The sequence below is a fragment of the Schistocerca americana genome, chromosome X (assembly GCF_021461395.2).
Source record: "Schistocerca americana isolate TAMUIC-IGC-003095 chromosome X, iqSchAmer2.1, whole genome shotgun sequence".
Lineage (NCBI taxonomy): Eukaryota > Metazoa > Arthropoda > Insecta > Orthoptera > Acrididae > Schistocerca > Schistocerca americana.
Window position 1 is genome coordinate 713,370,044 of NC_060130.1, and position 21,166 is coordinate 713,391,209.

Genomic DNA, 21,166 nt, shown 5'->3' on the forward strand with positions numbered 1-21,166 from the left:
TAAATTATTTTCATACACAAGGAACAGAAAAGGCCCTAATATACTTTCTTGAGGCTACATTGAAGTATGTTGTCAGTTGATTTAGTTGTTAGCATTACTTTTATAAGTTAGATTAAGACACTGTTTCCTGTCTTTTAAATAGGAGGTATGTAGTTTTAAGAGTGCTTCTCTCATGCCATATTCTTCTAATTTATGCAACAAAGTGGCATGATTCACAGTTTCAAAAGCCTTAATCATATCTAGGAAAGTGCCCTATTACTTTGTCACCTTTAAGCAGTTTGTTTAATATTTCACATGTGAAAGTTGATACTGATGTTTTGGTAGATCTTCCTTCTCTAAAACCATGCTACAGACTGTTGAACATATGATGTTTGATGAAATATGTCTCAGCTTGTTTTAATATTACTTTCTGTGGCAATTACCTTTTTATATGTTAGTGGAATTTCAGTGGTTTTCAAGAAGTCAGGGAATTCTCTATGGAAGGGGGAGGTATTTATTAGGTGTGTCAGAGGCTTAATTAATTATCTTGGCAACTTAGCTGAAATAAGATCTCAGCTGCAAGACATTTTAGCACACTCTGTAGAGATGATTGCTAGGAGGTCCATCTTAGTGATCCCTATAATGAGAAAGGGTTGACTAATGTTTTGAACATTAAAATTGGGTGCCTAGTCTTGTACTTCATTGGTGCCAATTTTACTGAACTTTTACATGGATTCCTCACACACTTCTTTTAGGTCATTTCATAGTTTTCTTTTAACATCATGCAGTTGTGTCCGTGATATTGCTGTTTCTCACAGCCTTTATACATTATTTCACCAGCTGTTTTACTAGCACTCCTGGGGCTTCTTATTTGACAGGCATATTTCTGAGCTTGAAGGCTAGTCAAGAAGTCTCTGTGTTTTTGTCTAAGTAGGTTTTATTTTGTTAAAAAATATTGGAATTTAGTATCTCTAAAGCAAATATCTTCTCTTTCAGTTGAGTAGTTTCAGGAGGGAATTGCCCAATTCTCTTATTTATGGCTGTGCTTTTTACTGCAGGATAACAGGATAAATTTGGTTTAAAGTTCTATTGAATAACTTATACAACATAACCCATTTATTGCTCACTTCAATTGTTTTGTATACTGGTTCTCATTTTTTCATTCGCTAATGGCTTCTAAAGTTTTGCATGAACAAATTTTATTTTACATAGAGGGTGTAATACCCTAATATGTACACACATCAGTGTGTTGATTGTTTTTTCTTTGCATCAAAAGTCTTTCCACAAACACATCGCAAACTATATGATCTGATCTTTTTGGCATGATTGTAACTGCACCACTATGTGGACTACACCTGTCAGTATAGACTAACCATTTTGCATCCATGCATCCACTCTGCAACACCTGACCTGCTGCCCAGGGGAAAATAAGCATTAATGGCATATTATTGCCTTAAGCACTTGGAGGTAAGACCCAATCTAAAAACATACAACTTGAAATAGTTATAATTATTAGTCTGCTAATTACATAAATACTGATGTAATGTTCTTAATGTTGTTCAGTACACCATCCTCAATCATCAGTAGAAATATTTGCACTTATACCCATTACACCATGTGTAAATGTATCATTTTTTGTTATTTTGACATTCCTTACATGAGTGTCCATAGTAAGGGCTCTGTGATCAGATACATACTTTTTATTAATGTGGTTATCTGTATTTTCTCCCCTGTTATGTCTGCGAGAAGATGATCAATGCATGTCTATGTATGTGTGGTAATTCTTGTAAGTGCTGAGAGTATGGGGTTACAGTTATCACATTTTAATGAGTTGACATAACAATAAGTCATTAATGGCATTCTTTAATCAGTCTGTGTTGATGTCTCTAGAATGCAACACTCCGATTTCTCCTCCAGTAATCTGTAATATTACCCTTTTTTTTTACAAAAAGTTGTTATTACATGTTTGAACTTTTAAAACACAGCAGATGAACTCAATGGAACTTATTGCAAATTTTCATCCTCGAGAGGAAAAGATATTGAACAGTAATGCATAACTAATTCAGTATTTAAGTAAATAACTATCTCCAGAAAGTGTAACTCAATTCTGCCTTGGTTTTCCTTCTTGTAATGTGACATAATGATCAGACAAATATCTCCATTTAATGAAATGTTTATTCTTCCTGAGGGAAATTCTTTTCTCACTGACCTTGCACTCATAGTCTATTGTACACTAGTTTGTATGGACATTAGTGGAAGAAAGGGTGAACAGGACTGGAAAGTACCCTTGATTTTTTTGGTTTCTTTATTGCAACAGCACACAATTACATAAAAATTAACATGGGACATCAACACAGTAAAATTAAATAGCAATAACAATGGACACAGTGGAAATAATTCCTATAGCACACAATATTATCACAGATCTGAAGGTTTCACTGAGTGGCAAGTAATGAATTATAAATGTCAAAAATTATATATAGCTGTTCCATGCCTAGAAAATACAAAAAAAGAAAAACTTATGGGCATGCATGTCATAAACTACAGCAATCAGGCAACACGTAGCACACTATCCACTGTGATACAAATGTTACGGAGAATTCTGTGATGTGGAAGTAGCCTACTGATCCCATGGAACTGCCAGTGGCAGTGTGAAAAATATTTATCTCAAATTGTTCCATATGAACAAAATTCTAACACTCTATGACTAGTGGCCAGCAAGGTTTTTGCAGATTTGCGCACTCGTTGTTTGGCTGAAGATGCAATACAGACTCAGCAGCATTGTCTTCTGTAACTGTAAATGTTTAGGATACCATCACTGCACCTTGTGGCAAGACCCATCTTGAAGTGCATACAGCACGAAAGACACTCACTATAAAACATTTTCTTGATCGAGTGAGCATGTCAGTCACTTGGTGTTGGCACAGGATCAGCTGGTCAGGGAGATATTCCATCACATACTTCTCTCTGAAAAACCTCTGAGGCTGCTTCAAGGCAGTACATGATGAACTACTTTGGTTTGCTTTGCTCATGGCTGATCCACGTCATCTGCTATTGTTGCCTGCTGAAGCACACATGTGGCAAGTGCACATACAATGTAGTGCATTGTCAAATTTCTGTTTGTGCCAAATACAGAGGGGTCCAAAAAAATGTATCCACTCTTTAAAAGTCCATAACTTGCAAACTAATTGATGGAGTTATCTCATTTTTGGTGAAAGTGTAGCTTAAAGTACAACTTAAAGATAACACTGTAGGTGTTCAAAATGGTAACCATTAACATCCACACACGGACGATGCCACTGAACTGCAGCACGAACTACTGACTGTAATGGGTTCAGTTGGATATTTGCACATGAATGTACGATGGAATCTCGAAGTTCATCCAATGTGCATAGCTTTTGTCAGTAAATGATGTCCTTCAGTGTTCCCCACAGGTAAAAGTCCAGAGGAGTTAAGTCCGGGGAACATGGTGGATACTCCACAGCACCTCTATGGCCTATCCATCTTCCTGGTAGATTTTCATCGAGATACACCCTAACACTATTTTGGTAGTGGGCTGGGGCACCATCTTGTTGAAAGTAAACTCTTCTGTCTCCATCCAAGTCTTGGATGGCAGGTAAAATGGATGTCTGAAGCTGCTGAAGATAACCCTCACCGGTAACTGTGCCGTCAAAGAAGAATGGCCCAATCAAGCCCTGGTAAGACAACCCACACCGCACATTTACTCCTGGAGAATTCACGGCTCTGTCTAGATGGATGTTCAGATTTTTGGTGGCCCAGTAGATGCAATTGTGAGTTTGTCAATGTTGATAAATGACACACCAGGCTTGATGATCACTGCTGCAACCATATGAAAAGTTTCAATAATGTTGGAAGAAATCACCAAGTATGATTACTTTCCTCTGTATGACTTGTTTTAGGTTAGAGTGAGATTGGGAAATACAAGCTGTGTCCCGTTGTCTTTCCACATCTTCACTATCAAGCCATGTGGTAACATTATTGGGAGTGGGATCACTCAACTCTCCATCAGCATATTTTTGTTGACCACATTCATGTTAGATTTTGTATCTGTCTGTTTTTCAGAACAGGCTGAACTATCACACAGATGTTCATGTGTATTAGCACCATTGTTAGCATTACTTTTATAGGTTAGATTAAGACACTGTTTCCTGTCTTTTAAATAGGAGGTATGTAGTTTTAAGAGTGCTTCTCTCATGCCATATTCTTCTAATTTATGCAACAAAGTGGCATGATTCACAGTTTCAAAAGCCTTAATCATATCTAGGAAAGTGCCCTATTACTTTGTCACCTTTAAGCAGTTTGTTTAATATTTCACATGTGAAAGTTGATACTGATGTTTTGGTAGATCTTCCTTCTCTAAAACCATGCTACAGACTGTTGAACATATGATGTTTGATGAAATATGTCTCAGCTTGTTTTAATATTACTTTCTGTGGCAATTACCTTTTTATATGTTAGTGGAATTTCAGTGGTTTTCAAGAAGTCATCAAGTTTTAATTATCACCTCAAAAAAATCAAGCTGTGACCATGGAACTTGATGATGATATTAATTTTTCTCTACTTTTTTACTTTACCCCAACAGTCTCAAAACATCCTCAGCACTGTATTGCCCAATTTTGTCCCATGTTTCTAATGTTTGCTGTGACCCTGTGTCCTGGGCTCACAAAAATACACCTATCACTTGTCCATGACGATTACACAATGAAAGAAGTCATGTGAATTGTCCTGGCAAAGCTGAAACAATTGTGCTTCTGCCTTGGTTCAACTGGAATTTTTAATGGAATTACAATGAAATGAACACCCTTAGCTGCTTACAGGTGTTGACATGTCAACGGGGACAGATGAAAATGTGTGCCCTGACCGAGACTTGAACCCGGGATCTCCTGCTTACACGGCAGACGCTGTATCCATCTGAGCCACCGAGGACACAGAGAATAGCACGACTGGAGGGATTTATCTCTGGCATGCCTCCCGCGAAACCCACATTCTCAACGTATTTTCCTGCACTACATTCGTAGTGCCCCCACCCATTATACTCATTACTCGCGGCGCGTTGCCGATTCCCGTAGGAGTTCGGGCACTGTTTGTGTATCCGCACAGAAGAGCCTTAACTGTATATATACTAAGATGGTATCTGTTCTTTCGGACATGTACCATCTTAGTATATATATATTTTTAATGGAGGTGAGCAGTAATGAAACCCATTGGGTCGTGATGATTACCATGTTCAAAAGTCATGGAAGATGTTAAAAACTAATACTATTGCCTCAATTGTGATACATTGGTATTTGACCAGCACAGTCTCCATTTCTCTTGTGATAACCAGTTCTTCACAGAAAAATGGTCTACCATTTCCTTCTTTCTCATTCAGACTTGTTTAATCACACTGGAGCATTTGTAACACTATCATTGTGTGATATGATGGCGTGTTGTTGCTGTACACTTCCACCAGCCCAGCATGGATTGCTGAATCATGGTTCCCTGTAAAATGCAGAAAATAAATAATTATATAATAGTTTACTCTATTAGTATGCTGTGTCATTTTGTTTTGCTTGCTCTAGTAGCATGCTTCATTACTGTGGTTCAGGGATTTCAGTCAGTACCTGGGCTGCAGACATGTACCTGGAAACAAACAAAAAAATAAATATCTGACTTAATTTCTTTTACAGATGATAAGCAAAACTTTATGATTACCCCTTTTATGATATTAAGATAAATGCAAAGGGCAGGAATGTTCCAGATCAGCTGTTCTAGATATCACTTGAAAATATTGGGGGTGATGAAAATTCAAAATGGCAGCCTTTGATAATGATGTAAGCAGGTTGGAGTGTTTGAAACTAACACCTGTTCAGACTCTGTATGGTAATACTGCCAGAAGTACCCATAGTTTACTGTTTATCCATATACTTTGCTATACTAGAGGATTCTTTTTCTACTGGCTTGTTTTCAGCATTGAAGGGAAGGGAAAGTTTCTATGATTCTTGGCAGTGCGTATTTTGTTTGAAGCTTGGATACTGAGGTCAGTTTTCCAAAAATTGCAGCAAATGTGAGACAGTGTAGTCAACTGGGACAATGAAGCTGTACAGGTGTATGTGGATGCATATATTGTTATTCTTGGGTATTCTGTAGTTCTGAAGAAGGATTCATTTGAAAGCTACTAACATTTTCCTTCTTTTGAATATTTCTTGAGTGTTCAGCCAGTTGGTATTATCCAGAAGGCATGATATTTCAGCAAGCCAAAGTCTTGGCATATTCAGGTGTTCCTGATGACTGACTGTCTTCTGCTGGGCCTACTTTCATGTCCCATCCTCCCCACCCATGGTTTGTAGCTGGCCATCTGTGCTGCAGTGGTGGGGGAAGTGCATTGCTGGAACACAATCTGAAGTCCTCAGTCCTGCTGCTACCACTGGCAGATGTGGATCTCTGCTGGAGCAGCAATGATACATCCTCATCCTCTTTGTTTGCCATGGCAGGAAGGGATTTCCGCACAGATTTCCATTGTGCTTAGAATGGTCAAAGCAAGGTGTGGATCTCAGGTCTTTCTTAACTGAAAACCATTGTCTTTATTTATTAATTCATCTCATAGCTGTATATTTACAGCCTCTTTTAGAATACAATCACAGAGGGTAACATATTCATGGGAAATCCAGTGCTCTGCCACAGTGGACTTTCTCGGCTGTTGTTTGGCCATGTGGTTTGCGGAAATCTTGTGCCTTCTGGACAGCGTCATCTGGCTAGATACTCAAGAAATATTCAGATCCTTCCTACACTGGGAAAATCTAAAATCACACATTGTTACTCTTGTTTATGTAACAATTACTGGCCCACTGCCTCAACTATTTGGCGAGATTTTACTTTTGCTCTTTATTTCTATTGCACCAAGGACATTCCATTACTAAAGAATATCTGAAAGTCATCTCATTTTTATTTCTCTTTCATTATGGAGATGAATGACTTCATTAAACTCTAGTTTTATGGGGTTTTGTGGTGCAGTCACAATAGTCTTGAATGCTAATTGTGGTGGAAAAATTGAGGTATGAGTATGAAACCAATTTCTAGGTGATTCTTTGTCTCTGTTACAATGTAATAAACACGGCCTTCTGTGTAATGTTAATATGCCAGATCCATGGTAGGCAGAGCAGCTTTTCATTTATACATTCCCTACTACAGTACTCATAAACATAGCCGACACAATTTATTTCAATGATTTTTTGATGCATGTAACCATATATTGGTGATGTGATTCCAACTTAGGAAAAGAGCCTGTTTATCAGATTCTAATCGTAAATTTCAATTGAATTGAATTGAATTTTATTTGATCCTGTAAGATTACATTGTGTACAGTAAATGTACATGTAATATAGGGCATGTCAAACCATTAACATTCTTTATCACTTATTTTTCTACACCTTTAGCTTACATTTTTACATCACTGATAATGAATAACGATATATACAAATTTAATGGCATAAGTATTCTGCAACACTGTAAAACTCTTTTTCAATGAGATAGTCTTTAAGTTTCTTTGGAAAGTCATTGTGAAGTACATTATCTTGCAGGTTTTTGGGCAGACTTCTTAGTAGTCTGATACCAGAGTGCTGGGGTCCTTTTTCTAGCTTTGCCAGTCAGTGGGGTATGCTCTGTACTTCATTCTTCCTTCTCGTATTGTGGGTGTGTACACTAGCGTTTGTAATCCAGTCCTCACTACCTTTTGTGATGTACATTATTGTTTTGTATATATACAATGATGAAAAAGTTAAGATACCTAAATTCTTGAAACAGTTTCTGCATGTTTCAGAGGTCTTTCTTCTTAAAATGCTTTTTTTTTTTTTTGTAAAATGAACACTTGTTTTGTCTCTTGTTTGTTTGAGTTTCCCCACACAGTCACTCCATACTGTAAGTATGGTTAGAAAAGTCCATGATACACTGTACACAGAAGGTTCTTGTCTGACTGCTGTGATAGCTGCATCATTAAGAATATGACATAGCTCAGTTTCTTACAGACATTATTAATATGTTTTTTTCATTTCAGTTCATTATCCACAAGAATACCTAAGAATCTAGCAGATTCTACTTCTTCCAGCCTTGTTCCATCAACCTCTAAATTCATGTCTGCAGCCTTTTCCTTGTTTTTAAACACTGCATACATAGTCTTTTTTAGGTTTATAACCAGTTCATTTTCCAACAGCCATTGCGCTGCGACATTTGCAGATATGTATGCTCTTCTCTCAAGCTGTTCCATATTTTGGTCACTATTTAGTATTGTCATGTCATCAGCATACAATATTTTCTTTTCTTCTTCCTCAACACCTATATCATTATCAAACACATTAAATAACAATGGCCCCATTACCGAACCCTGCGGCACTCCATATTTGATGGATTTGGTTTCTGATTGGTACGAGTTTCCTAATGATACATACTGCTTGCGGTTGCACAAGTATGATTTTATCCATTCACCTGGTTGCCCCCGAATGCCATAGTTGCTTAATTTTTGTATCAGCATTTCATGGTCAATGGTGTCAAATGCCTTTGAAAGATCCAGAAACATTGCAGAGACAACCTTTTTCTCATCTAAGGACTGTAAAGTGTATTCTGTTAGACTGGCAATTGCTGATTCTGTAGATTTACCCTTTCTGAAACCATGTTGTGAGGGTATGAGAATGTTATGTTTGTCCAAATAGTTAATTAATCTGGTATATATAAGCATTTCTAGGATTTTTGAGAAACCTGATATCAGTGAAACTGGTCTGTAGTTGTTGGGATCATCCTTATACCCTTTCTTGTACACTGGCACTACCTTCGTTATCTTCAGTTTTTCTGGAAAAATTGCATCTCTGAAAGAACAGTTTGCTATGCTCAGCAGTGGTGTTATTATCTCCTCACATACCAGCTTTATTACATGATTTGATATTTCATCATCACCAGCTGATTTCTTGGACTTCAGTTTCTGTATAGTTTTCCGCATTTCATCTTCCGTGACTGGTCTTAAGAACATAGTACTGCATGATCTTTTTGGTACCTTAATACCCTTCTGTTTTTGACTATTTCCTTCCAATTTTAAGTTTTTTACTACACTGATATAGTTATTATTCAGTATGTTTGCTATTTCCATACCATCTGTGACCACTGTGTTGTCTATTTTAATTGACGTAATACCTTTTTCTTTGTTTGACCCATCTTTTTCCTTTCTTTCAGCATTGATTGCATTCCAAGCTGCCTTTGCCTTGTTTTCTGAGTTCGCTATAGTGGTGTCAATTGCTCTTGCTTTGGCTTCTCTTATTGTTTTTCTATACTTCTTTTTTAACATTTTATAGTTTTCAGCTTCACCCATCCGTCTCACATCCTGAAGCTTCCTTCGCTGTTCTAGTATTTCACTGGTAATCCACTGTGTTTTATCTTGCTGCCTTTCTTGTCTCTTTACTTTGGGAAATGCTACATTGAAATGGTACTTAATTGTTGAAATAAATGCGTAATATTTTTCATTTACACTCTGGGCCTGTACGGTTTCATTCCAGGTTTCCTTCCAAACAACATCTAAAGATGTTGATATTTTGTTAACTGATGATCCTAATTTGTTTGGTTGTTTGTTTTGGTTCTGATACTGTGTCATCACTTCTGCAAAAGCTGATTAGTTGTCCATGATGATCAGATATTTCTGTCTGAACTACATGTGACTCATAGTTACACATATTAGTAACTATGTTGTCAATAACTGTCTCACTTTGTGAAGTCACTCTTGTTGGTGCAGCTATTGTCACTTTCATGTTATGCTGTAGCAACAATTCTTCAAAATCCTGTCTTATTTTTGTGTCTTTTCCAATGTTAATGTTGAAGTCTCCACATATAATAAGATTTCTCTTCATATTCATTCTCAATAAGCTAGCAATTTTTTTTAGAAAGATGCTGATATTGCCACATGGTGACCTGTACACACAAAACACTCTAAAATCCTCTGCCACTATACCAGTAACTTCAAAGTCTTTTTCTCTAGCTATGGGAAATGTAGCAGCTTCACTGTTTACGTTCTTTGATAGAGTACCTGTTTTAATATATATACAAATGCCACCACCCTTATATTTAGATCTGCAGAAGTAACTAGCTAGTTTGTAGTCCTTTATTGCAACATCATGTATTTTACTTTCAGTTAGTCCATGTTCATTTATGCATAATATGTCTGGTCTTACTTCACTCAGGAGTACTTCTGCTTCTAATTTTTTGTTACCAAAGTATTGAATATTTTGGTGAAGTACTTTTATGTAATTTTTCTTTTGTTGGTTTACATGTTGTGAGCTATATTCTGGGGCAAATTCTTTAGTATCGTCTTTTTTTGTATGGTGCTTATATTTTTCTTTTCCAGCTGGAGTGAATGATGTTTCACCCCCTTCAGGCCGTATTAGTTTCCCTTGCATCTAATGATTTTGCAGACATCTGCAAACATTCTGCTGAAAGTTACAGACCCCAGTCTATTTAAATGCAAGCCATTCTTCGCTAGTGAGTTTTCACACAGGAATTTGTTTGGGTCTATAAAAATTGCCCCAAGACGATCACATTGTTCTTTAAGAGCACAGTTTATTTTGGCGATATATTTTTCACTCACCGACTTTCTGTTTATGATTCCGCTAAGTGTCAGATGAGATGCTGCATACATATTTCTTGCAGAACGAATCATGTTTCTTGTTTCGTTTGCCATTTCTTCCTCACTGCTGCTCCTTAACGAATTCGTTCCAACATGTATAAACACCCCTTTATAGTTATGTCTGGTTTCAGAATCTGGTTCTGTAGAATCTTGTCTTGCATTTACCATATTTTTAAAATGTTTACCGAGTTGATGCGTTCTAATTCCAGGTCGTACATCGATCTTGCAATTGGGGACAGCGATATTCTTCAGCAGCGAATCGCTAATTATTAAAAAGTCATTTTCCTTTTGTTGCGTATCTGTCGCCTTGTTTTTCCTTTTGCTGTATGTCACTACCTTCCATTTATATTTATCTTCCGGTTTTTGACTTACTGAGTTTACCGAGACATCAACGGGAACACTTGAAATGTTGTTTTTAAAAAATTCGATCGGTCACTTGTATTTTTGCGATCTTCTTGCTTTTCCGTTTGATGGCTTTTACACACACAGGACTTCTTTTCTTGTATTAATGTATCGTTTTCTTTCTTGATGGTCGAAAGTTCGGTTTTTAATGTCTCAATGTCACTTCATAGTAACTTTATAATTTCGTTTTTTGTATCAACTGCACTTACAAGATCGGCCGTTTCGTCACGTAAACAACCGTGACATGTTCACGGAAAATCATCGCTGACGAACTTTAGATTTACTTTCGCACACTTTTCGTGTAACCAGAAGTTGCATTTGATACACAGAATACCATTCATCACACGCTTTTTACATTCTCTACACGAAGAACTGTTCATTTTTTGCCTTTTTAGCGAGAGAGAAGCGTCACTACACTTTCCTATCGGCGCCATCTTGGTCTTCATATATGCAAGCTTTATGTGATGAAAGCTGTTATATACAAAATGATAAAATGTCAATGAAATACAGCCTATCTTATATTCAATCTTCTCTCCTTTTCAAATTCTTACCTTCCCCATCATAATCCAAAAGAGATAGTCTCAATCTCTGATGATAGTGACATTAACTTCACACACTCTAATGATCCTTCTCAATTGTTTCCCAGTCCAGGTACACATACCAGGAAAGCAGTCTCTTCTATTGATTTCTGCATGTATTAGTAGAAGACAATATCTCCATTTTGTTTTCCATTTTAACTGTATTGACAATCACAGTTTATTACTTTTAATTGTAATTTGCTCACTCCAGTACCCAGCAAATATATTACCAATTTTCATCCTTTACTGAGTCCATCCTAGATTGATAAGTATCTTTTATCTTTCTACACTCAATGATGGAAATATGTCAAGGGTAAAGTTTTGATAGTTATACAGTTGATTATTGGTTCAATAGCACATTATGTACATTGTGGGCATGCACTTGTGTGCGTTTGTTTGTGTGTTTGTGTTTGTTATTTAAATGTACTACTTGCAATCTCAAAGAAACATTAATTATCTTCCAGGTGCTCTGTTTCATGGGCAGGAAAGTCAACAAGAACAAACCTTCCGGTTAGCTGTTGAACACATTAACAGCAAGCAACATGTTTATGAGCTGAAACCTTATGTACAATATGTAGAAGAACATGATGTTCTTCAAGTAGATGCAGCAGGTTAGTCACCTCAGGAAACATTTGCTATATCAATTAGAATGTGAATTAATATGTATGACTTTAAACTGACTAACATTGCTGTATTTTCTTGTTCTGCATTACATGTTGGGAAGTTAATCGTAATTCAGGAAAATATTATAGGGAAGTTCTAAACAAGTAACTGGAATACAAGAAAAACTAAAATTAGAATAAATATAACTGTAACACTATCCATCTGGAGATATTCTATTAAAATGAATTAAGAAGTCTGCAGAGTAATAAACCTAGTTACTCCCCTGTGGGATTTCACAATCTTCATGCACAAAGGCACAAATGTATCTTGTTGTGACTACAAATGCCACCAAGCAGTAAATTTTGTTCAGCAGCTACATATGTACCTTGCAAGTTATTGTATCGTGCTAGAGAGCACTTTGTATCAATTTTAGATATTTGCTATGTTTCCCAAACTTCCTTATCATCATCTGGGGCTACTTCAGCACAATTATTTATAGTTTTATTTTTAATTCTTAATTATTTGAAAGATTCTGTGATGTTTGGATGCAGTATTACTAGTTTCCTGATTGACATAGTCAAGTCATTTAAATATCTGGGTGTAATGTTGCAAAGGAATGTGAGATGGAATGAAAATGTGAGAACTGTGGTAAGGATGGTGAATGGTCAATTTCGCTTTATTGAGTGAATTTTGGGAAAGAGTGGTTCATCTGTGAAGGACACCACATATAGGATGCTGGTGTGACCTGTTCTTGAGTACTGCTCGAGAGTTTGGGATCCATACCAGGTCAGATTGAAGGAAGACATTGAAGTAATTCAGAGGTGGGCTCCTACATTTTTTTACCAGTAGGTTTGAAGAACTTGTAAGTATTGTGGAGATACTTTGGGAACTCAAAAGGGAATCCCTGGAGGGAAGGAGACTTTCTTTTCGAGAAACAATGTTGAGAAAATTTAGAGAACTGGCATTTTAAGTTGACTGCTGAATGATTCTACTGCAACCAAAACAGTAGCACGTAAGGACCATGAAGATAAGATATTTATTTATTTATTTGATTAGCCATCCGTAGACATTTTGCAATGTATGGATGTTGTCAGTTTGGATACAGTGATTTTTGCAGATACATTGACACTTTTATATGCATTTACAGAGTATACAAATACAATGACATTTATCACTTAAATTACATTCAAACAATTAAATATTCACTTATTGTTTAGAAACAGTGTTCCTGAAAATATAGTTTAAGGGTTTTCTGTAACAGTACATGTTGTTAATTTCTTTGATGTCCTGTGCAGCTTGTTATACATTTACAGAATATACAATACAATGTCATTATGTCACTTAAATTACATTCAAACATTTAAATATTCACTTACTGTGTAAAAACAGTGTTCCTGAAAATACAGTTTAAGAGTTTTTCTGAAACAGTACATGCTGTTAATTTCTTTGATTTCCTGTGGCAGCTTGTTATACAATTTTACACCCTGATACAAGAAACTTTTTTGGGTCTTATGCTTGTTTCTCCTATCTAGATGAAGGCAGTGGCTTGTTCTTGTGCTATAGCTGTGTAAAATGCTGTTTGTACTATAATTCACTATATTTTTCTTTATATATACTATAGCGTGGAACATAAATAAACAGGGAACAGTTAGAATACCAAGTACTTTGAATAGTTCTCTGCAGTGAGCCCACTTACTGCTTTTAGTTATAATTCTCACTGCTCTCTTCTGCACTTTAAAAACTGTTTGTAAGTTGAGTACATTATTTCCCCAGAAAATTATCCCATAGCTTATGACTGAATGTACATAGCTAAAATATACAGTTCTTAGACATTCATCGCTGCATACTGAGGAGAGAACTCTAAGTGCGTAACATGTTGTAGATATCTTTTTTGTGAGTTTTTTAACATGTTCACTCCACCTAAGCTGGCTGTCAATATGCAACCCTAGGAATTTTGTGGTGGGCACTTCGTCTACAGAGGTGTTATGTAGCTTTAACTTTAGGGGACTGTTTTTTCTGTTTATTCTAAAGCGTATGCTATTTGTTTTCTTAATATTTAAGGTCACTTTATTCTCTGTAGACCATTTGTAGACATCTTTCAGTGATTCATTACAATTTTCCAACATTTGTGCTGATGTCTCACTGGTGATTATAATATTGCTGTCATCGGCAAACAATATCTTCTCTCCATGTCGGATATATTGTGGAAAGTCATTTATATAAATCAAGAACAACACCGGACCCAGCACACTTCCCTGAGGGACCCCAATATTAATATGCTGTGGATCTGACAGGTGTTTTTCTATGAACTTTGATCTACTGGAGACATGCGAGATCTCTACCCACTGTACTCTATTTTTAAGGTATGAATGGAACCATTTGTTGATTACCCCTCTTACTCCTAGTGCTTCTAACTTAAGTAATAGATTCTGGTGGTCAACTGTATCAAAGGCCTTTGACAGGTCAAGGAATATGCCAGATACATAGTTGCCTTCATCCAGTGCTTCTATAACCACTTTAGTGAAATGTGCTATTGCCATTTCTGTATCTCTGCCTGGTCTGAAACCAAATTGGTCATTTGAAAGAAGGTTGTATTTGTTTAGATAGCTCATAAGTCTGTTCTTCATTATGGACTCTATTATTTTGGAAAATGATGACAGTAGGGCAATTGGCCTGTAGTTCTCAATGTTTTCTACATCATCTTTTTTGTGTAGAGGTAAAATTTTTGCATGTTTCAGATAATCAGGGAAACAACCGGCTTTGAAAGATTCATTTATGATATTGGTTAGGGGGGCTTTGATACTATTTATGCATTTTTTCAGCACAGACATTGGAATTTCATCTAAACCTGCTGAATTTTTGCTCTTTAATTTCCTTACCACATTACATACTTCTTCCTCAGTAGTGGGTAGCAATACCATTGAATTTGATGTATATTCCCGTGTTCGTGGATTATGAGATTTTGAAAAATTTTCCTGTAACTTTGTAGCTATACTACTAAAGTAAGAATTAACAAAGTTTGCTAGTTCTTTTGGGGTACTTGTTAGGTTTTCTTTGTTCCTGATTTGGGTGTTTATTTGCCTTTGTGTTGCTGTTCCTGTCTCTTGTTTCACTATAGTCCATGTAGCTTTACTTTTATTTTTAGCTAGATTTATTAGTCTATCATTGGCCTTTTTTTTTGCAACATTGAGCACCTTCCTATAGATTTTTTTGTAGTTTCTGTAGTAATGAAGAAAATCTGGATCACTGTTGTTGTTTTTTATAGAGTTTAGGTATTTAAAAGTTTGGGCAGATTTTCTAATTCCTGTGGTAATCCACTTATTTTTGGTGGATGTTCCAGTAGAACTTAGTGCTTTGGGGAAGGCTTCTTCGAATATTATCTTAAACTCTGACATGAATTTGGAGAATTTCTGATTCACATTATTTTCTGAATATACTTCTTCCCATCTTTCATGTCTTAATTGTAAGCAAAATTTTTGTATTGCTGCGTCTGAGTAGACTCTTTTAAACATGTGGAGGTTTACTGGTTTTTCTACAGAAGCTTTTACTTTTATGATTTGGCATAAATGATCTGACAGTCCAAGATTTTTGACAGTTATGACACAGTTTTCCCCACCTATATCTGTAGCTACATGGTCAATGGTAGATGTTGAGTGTTTGGTTATTCTTGTTGCACAATTAACTAAAGAGGACATGCCAAAACTATTCAGAAAAGTGTTACTGGTTTCATCTGCCTTAGCTGTGTTAATGTTTAAGTCACCACACAAGAGTATATTACTTTTCAGGGATGACACTTGTTCTAGGCTTTGCATAAGTTTTGAAAAGAATGTTTCTAAATCACCACTGGGAGAACGGTATACACATAGTACAATTAGTTTTTTTGGGCATATCTACAGCTGGTATCTCTACTGCTGACACTTCAAAATGCTTGTCTACACTTAGTAGGATAATATCATTCCTGACTTTAAATGAAATACCACTCTTAACAAAAATACATGATCCTCCACCTTTCATTGAGTTTCTGCAATAAGAACAAGCTAGTACATATGAGGGCAAATTTATGTATTGAATTTCATTGACTTTGCACCAGTGCTCTGTGATGCAGATAACTGGACTGTCTAAGGATTGTAACTCAACTTCTAGCTGTTGCACTTTGCTTTTTATACTCTGAATGTTTTGGTGAAGCACTGTTAGAGACTTAATGTTACTTATCTTGGAGGTTTCTTTTTCATCATGCTTGTGACTAAAAAATCTTGCAGATGGGAGGGAGGCACTCTCTTCCGTCTGCTTGTTGCTCCATGTGAGGTTGTGTACTTTTCTGCCACTGCTGATGTTGGAACTGCTGCTGCTCCTGTTGTCTGTACTGCTTCTGTTGATTGTGCTGCTGCTGACGGTGCTGTGTCTGCTGTTTCTGGTACTGCTGCTTTTAGTGACACTGGTGGCAGTTGTGCTGGTGTTTCTGCCTCTATTTTTGTTGATGTTACTCTTACTTCTACTAGTGTTGAGTTTTCATCGTTTTTGCTATTGGGATAGCCTGGGATGGCGGCTAATTCTGCTGTAACCTCCTTTGAATGTGTGTTTTGGTCATCATTGCTTTCTGCATGAAAGTCCAGTGGCATAACAGTTTCAGTTAAAAAGTCGTCTTGCATGTTGAGTTTGTCTAAAGTTTTACTGATTTTTTCACTGAGCAGTCTTTTGCCTCTTCTGTTTAGGTGCTTTCCATGATTTGTGTAGCTGCATCTCTGAAGAAAATTCACACTGAGAAAATAGGCATTTGAGTAGGCTTTACAGATTTTCTGGAATTGCCTGTTTGCTTTTTTAATTTCTAAATTTACGCAAGAATTAGGTATGAGATCATGCCTATGAGGTATTCCTGTTACTATCACTGTGTCCTTTTCGGTAGCATGAAGAGTTTTCTTTAGGTTGCGGACTGCAGTTGCCAGTTCATTCCTATACACATCGTTTGCGCCCGCAATCAGTACAATGCGCCGATTTTTGTTTTGTAATCTGTCTTGCTCAATGTTTTTAGCTACTTCCTGTATAGGAGCCCCTGGTTTAACATATCCACACGCTATTACATTGTGTTCAGCACGCAATATTTCTGCAAGATTTCGTCCATGGTTATCAGAGTAAACTGTTACTTTTGTACGTTTATAACACTTTTTCGTCTTCGTTCTTCCGATAATGCATTTATCAATTTTGAATTTGTTCACTTCACACGTTTCTTCCGCTAGGCCTACTGTGTTTACATCAGTCTGTACAGTTGTGTAACAGTCTTGTGTTTCATTGCACTCAGAACTTGTGTTTATGCACTTTTCTTGTGAATGTTTGTTTAGTTCACACGTTTCGCGGCCTATCGTGTTTGTGCCTGGATACAAGGCATCAAAACGATTCTGCAACGGTACTTTGTACACTGTTTCACCAGATTTGGAGCGGAACTTTTTAGGTATTTCAAAGTCACGGCTAGTTTCTGTTAGTATACCGTTACAATGAGAACTGCTTGAGATATACTTAAGCATGTTGAGAAGCACTGATGCGTATTTTTTGCTAAGTTCAAGATCACGCTGCAATGCACTCGCTACACAATCTTCAACACCAGAATATACCATTTCTGTTGCGGCTCGGCGTCCGTTACAAGTCACTACGCCGCAATTACAGTCCGAGTTTTCCAAATTTACTTCTGCAATACATTTCGTATGACACCAAATTTGTCTCACAGAACAAAGTCTGACACCTTTACGAACAATTTCGCTACAATATAAACAGCTAACTGATACTTTTAAGTCAATTTCTGGAGAACGATTTATTATTACTTCCACACGTGACGCCATCTTGATAAACTTATGAGAAATTAGGGTTCATATGGGGACATATAGACATTCATTTTTCCCTTGCACTATTTGCAAGTAGAACAGAAAAGGAAATGACTCTGCCACACACCATTGGGTGGCTTGCGGATTATCTATGTAGATGTAGAACAAGTTCACATACGTACTTTTCTAGTTAATAGATCTCTACTCAGAACTTACACCATGGTAGGGGCTGTTGCAGGACCTTTGGGTTCAAGATTTTACCTTTTCGAAATGTTGACCAGTGTTCTACAAAACTGGGGCTACATTCCCCCAGAAACTTTTTTTCCAAGTAATTGCTGTTTTAATTATTTTGGGCTAAAGATACCTCTGATAATAAGGAATTATGATGACTCAACAGCAAAACATAGCCCTGATTTTAGGTATTTATGTTTATTTATAAGAGCACGCTAAACTTAAGAAATTCATACAAAGACGGACACAGTTTACTGTGTATACAACAGACAATATTCATAAAAGTTAGTAAAATGAATGAAAATACTTAAACAAAAGAACAGGAATGCTCTCTAACTCTGTCACTTGAAAATATGACATCTTCAAAAGTAGTTTCAGTCGAGATACTTTTCTTACAATGGACAGCCAGAGGTGTGCCATTACGTCATTTCCAGCATTTTTTTTTAGATTTCTCAGTACAGTCTATAGTGGGGCCTTGCACTGAGTCCATCCTTGTGATTACTCCAGGGAATTCCTGTTTGTTTCACGTAACAGTTACAAAATCACCTACATTCAGATGGGTGGATGGCTCCTGATTCTGAAGTAGTCCCACAGCCATAGGCTCTTGCTGCTCACTGAGCTCATCTTCAGAGAATTCCAACTCTGATGATGAATCTTGAATACTCAAGTTGTCAACATCAGTTTCTGAGTCTGTGGACTCAAACGTTTGTATTATTTTCCTGGGCCTTCCTTTTGGGAACAGAACTATCATCACTTGGAGACAGAAGTAGTGATACTTGAAGATGCAGATGAATCTTTCAAGTCTATCAGACATACACTCTTCCCTTGAGAGACATTTAATTTCGTGTGTCTCCTTTTTCTCAGTTGGCGTTTTCCACTCATTTCTTTCTTGCCAACTGCTACTCTCGCGTGTTAGATTTTGCTAGAAAATTGTGTGATTAGTTTATTTTTCCTTTTAAGGAATGATTTAATAAGTTCATAGCCAGGCAGATTATCTATGAAGCACTTGAAACAACATCTTTCTTCTCTAAATAACCTTTAATTGCAAATCTAAGATCTGTGTGAGCAACTGGGAGGCCAAATTTTGCCATTTTAACTATGTGATTTACAAACATTTTATCTTCTTCAGGGCTAAATGCTGTTGGATGACCCTGCTTTTAGGAATTTCATAGAGATTTGAAGCAACTCTCTGCCTGTTTTGGCGTGACCTAATTTCTTCTAAACACTTTTCTACATCTTCTTCTGTATAACTGGCATAACTTCTCATCCCAGTTTGTTTTTTACATAAGTGAACCATTTATTTAACTGAAAAAAAAAATAGTCTTGCTAAGCTAAGTTGAACCTACTGCTGATTTACCAGGGGCTACTTTGGCTCAACACAAAGTAGGCCAAATTTTGGCACAGACCAGCTCACAGTCTAACCAGGTCAAGATTGATAACAAATAATCTTCCTTCAGAGCATAAAAGCAAATGCTTGTGGTAGTTCATCTCTCTTCCTTTTGTTTGAAAAAGTTAGTACTGCACTCTTGTGGCTGCTTGTGGAAGCATTTCAAATATATCAGGTGCTTGCTAGTGCTGTCACCTATGATTTAGAATAGGTATTGTGTGTGCATTTGGATGCATTTGTAGGCAATGAAAATCAATAACTTTTCTCCCCTTGTGGGCCAAAGTAGTCTCATAGGAGCAAGCATAGGCCCAGATCTCGGTATCTTATTCTCACTGGCCTTATGAGAGTTGCTTGATGGTAGCGGCAAAACTGTCACATATTCTTGCTTAAATACCGATTCTCTATATTTTTCCAACAATATTTCACCAGAAAAACATCATCTTTCTTTCAAAGATATCCATTTCAGTCAATGAAACAGCCCTGTTATATTTTCACATGGGCAATACTGACCTGTTATGGTCTTAACCTTGCCTGTCTGAATTCATTCAATGTCCATTGTAATGACTACATAATAAGAAGTCCAGCACTGTGGAGCAGTAGGCCGAATCTAGAATAAGTTGCACAAATGTGCTGCACTTAATTTTCTTGCATGTACATTACACTTTCCGAAATACTTCTAATGAACCTGAAATTTTTCATTAATCGTATCTGTGATAGATTTTACATGTTTGCCACATTTCATGTTGCTTCCTACTATTATCCATAAACACGAGGGAATGCTAAAAAGTAATTCCTCTGAATTTTTAATGTAAAACTCTTAAAGCTTTTTCAACAAAACAAATGTTATTAATATTCTACAGTTTTATTCTTCATGTCTACATATTTGCAGGCCTCTGCCACTAGATGGCTCCAAATTGCAGCATGTAACATGATGGTGTGTTACATAACTATGCTGGCATGTGAGAAACAGTATGCTGTAATCGGGTTTCAAATTTGAAGAGATTGTCTCCTTCAGCATGACAAGGCCAGGCCACTTCCAAGTGCTATGACATCTGCAACAATCTGATGCCTTGGGTTTAGTGTTGTCAATCATTCTCCATACAGTCTCAACTTGGCACCTGTCTAATTTTCACCAGTTTCCAAAAGTTAAAGAATGCCTTTGAGCACTATACTTTGATAGTGATGAAGCAGTGCAAGCAAAGGTGAGGCTGTGGCTCTGTCAATAAAGTCAAACATTGTACAGTGATGGCACCAACAAACTGGTCTCGGGTTGGGAGAAATGTGTTTGTCACCAAGGTGACTGTATTGAGAATTAAATATGTAGACATGAATAATAAAGATGTAGAATGTGAACAACATTTGTTTATTTAAAATGCTTTAAGATTTTTCTCATAAAAAATTTGGAAACATTACTTTTCAGCACCTCATATTTAAATACTGTTATATACTCCAGGTTTTCACCACTTATCTTCTGATCAGATACTATCAAATCCCAGTAAACAAAGTTCAGATC

At 36.7% G+C, this 21,166-nt stretch overlaps 1 protein-coding gene across 2 annotated transcripts in view; it reads left to right on the forward strand.

The window, feature by feature from the left end:
- The window catches only part of LOC124555073 (glutamate receptor ionotropic, kainate 2-like), a 512,372-nt gene that overhangs the window by 156,801 nt on the left and 334,405 nt on the right, over nucleotides 1-21,166 (forward strand). For both annotated transcript variants that reach the window (XM_047128860.1, XM_047128861.1), the window contains exon 3: nucleotides 12,084-12,230. In XM_047128860.1, the coding sequence (XP_046984816.1) occupies nucleotides 12,084-12,230 (147 nt within the window). The remainder of the gene's footprint in view (nucleotides 1-12,083; nucleotides 12,231-21,166) is intronic.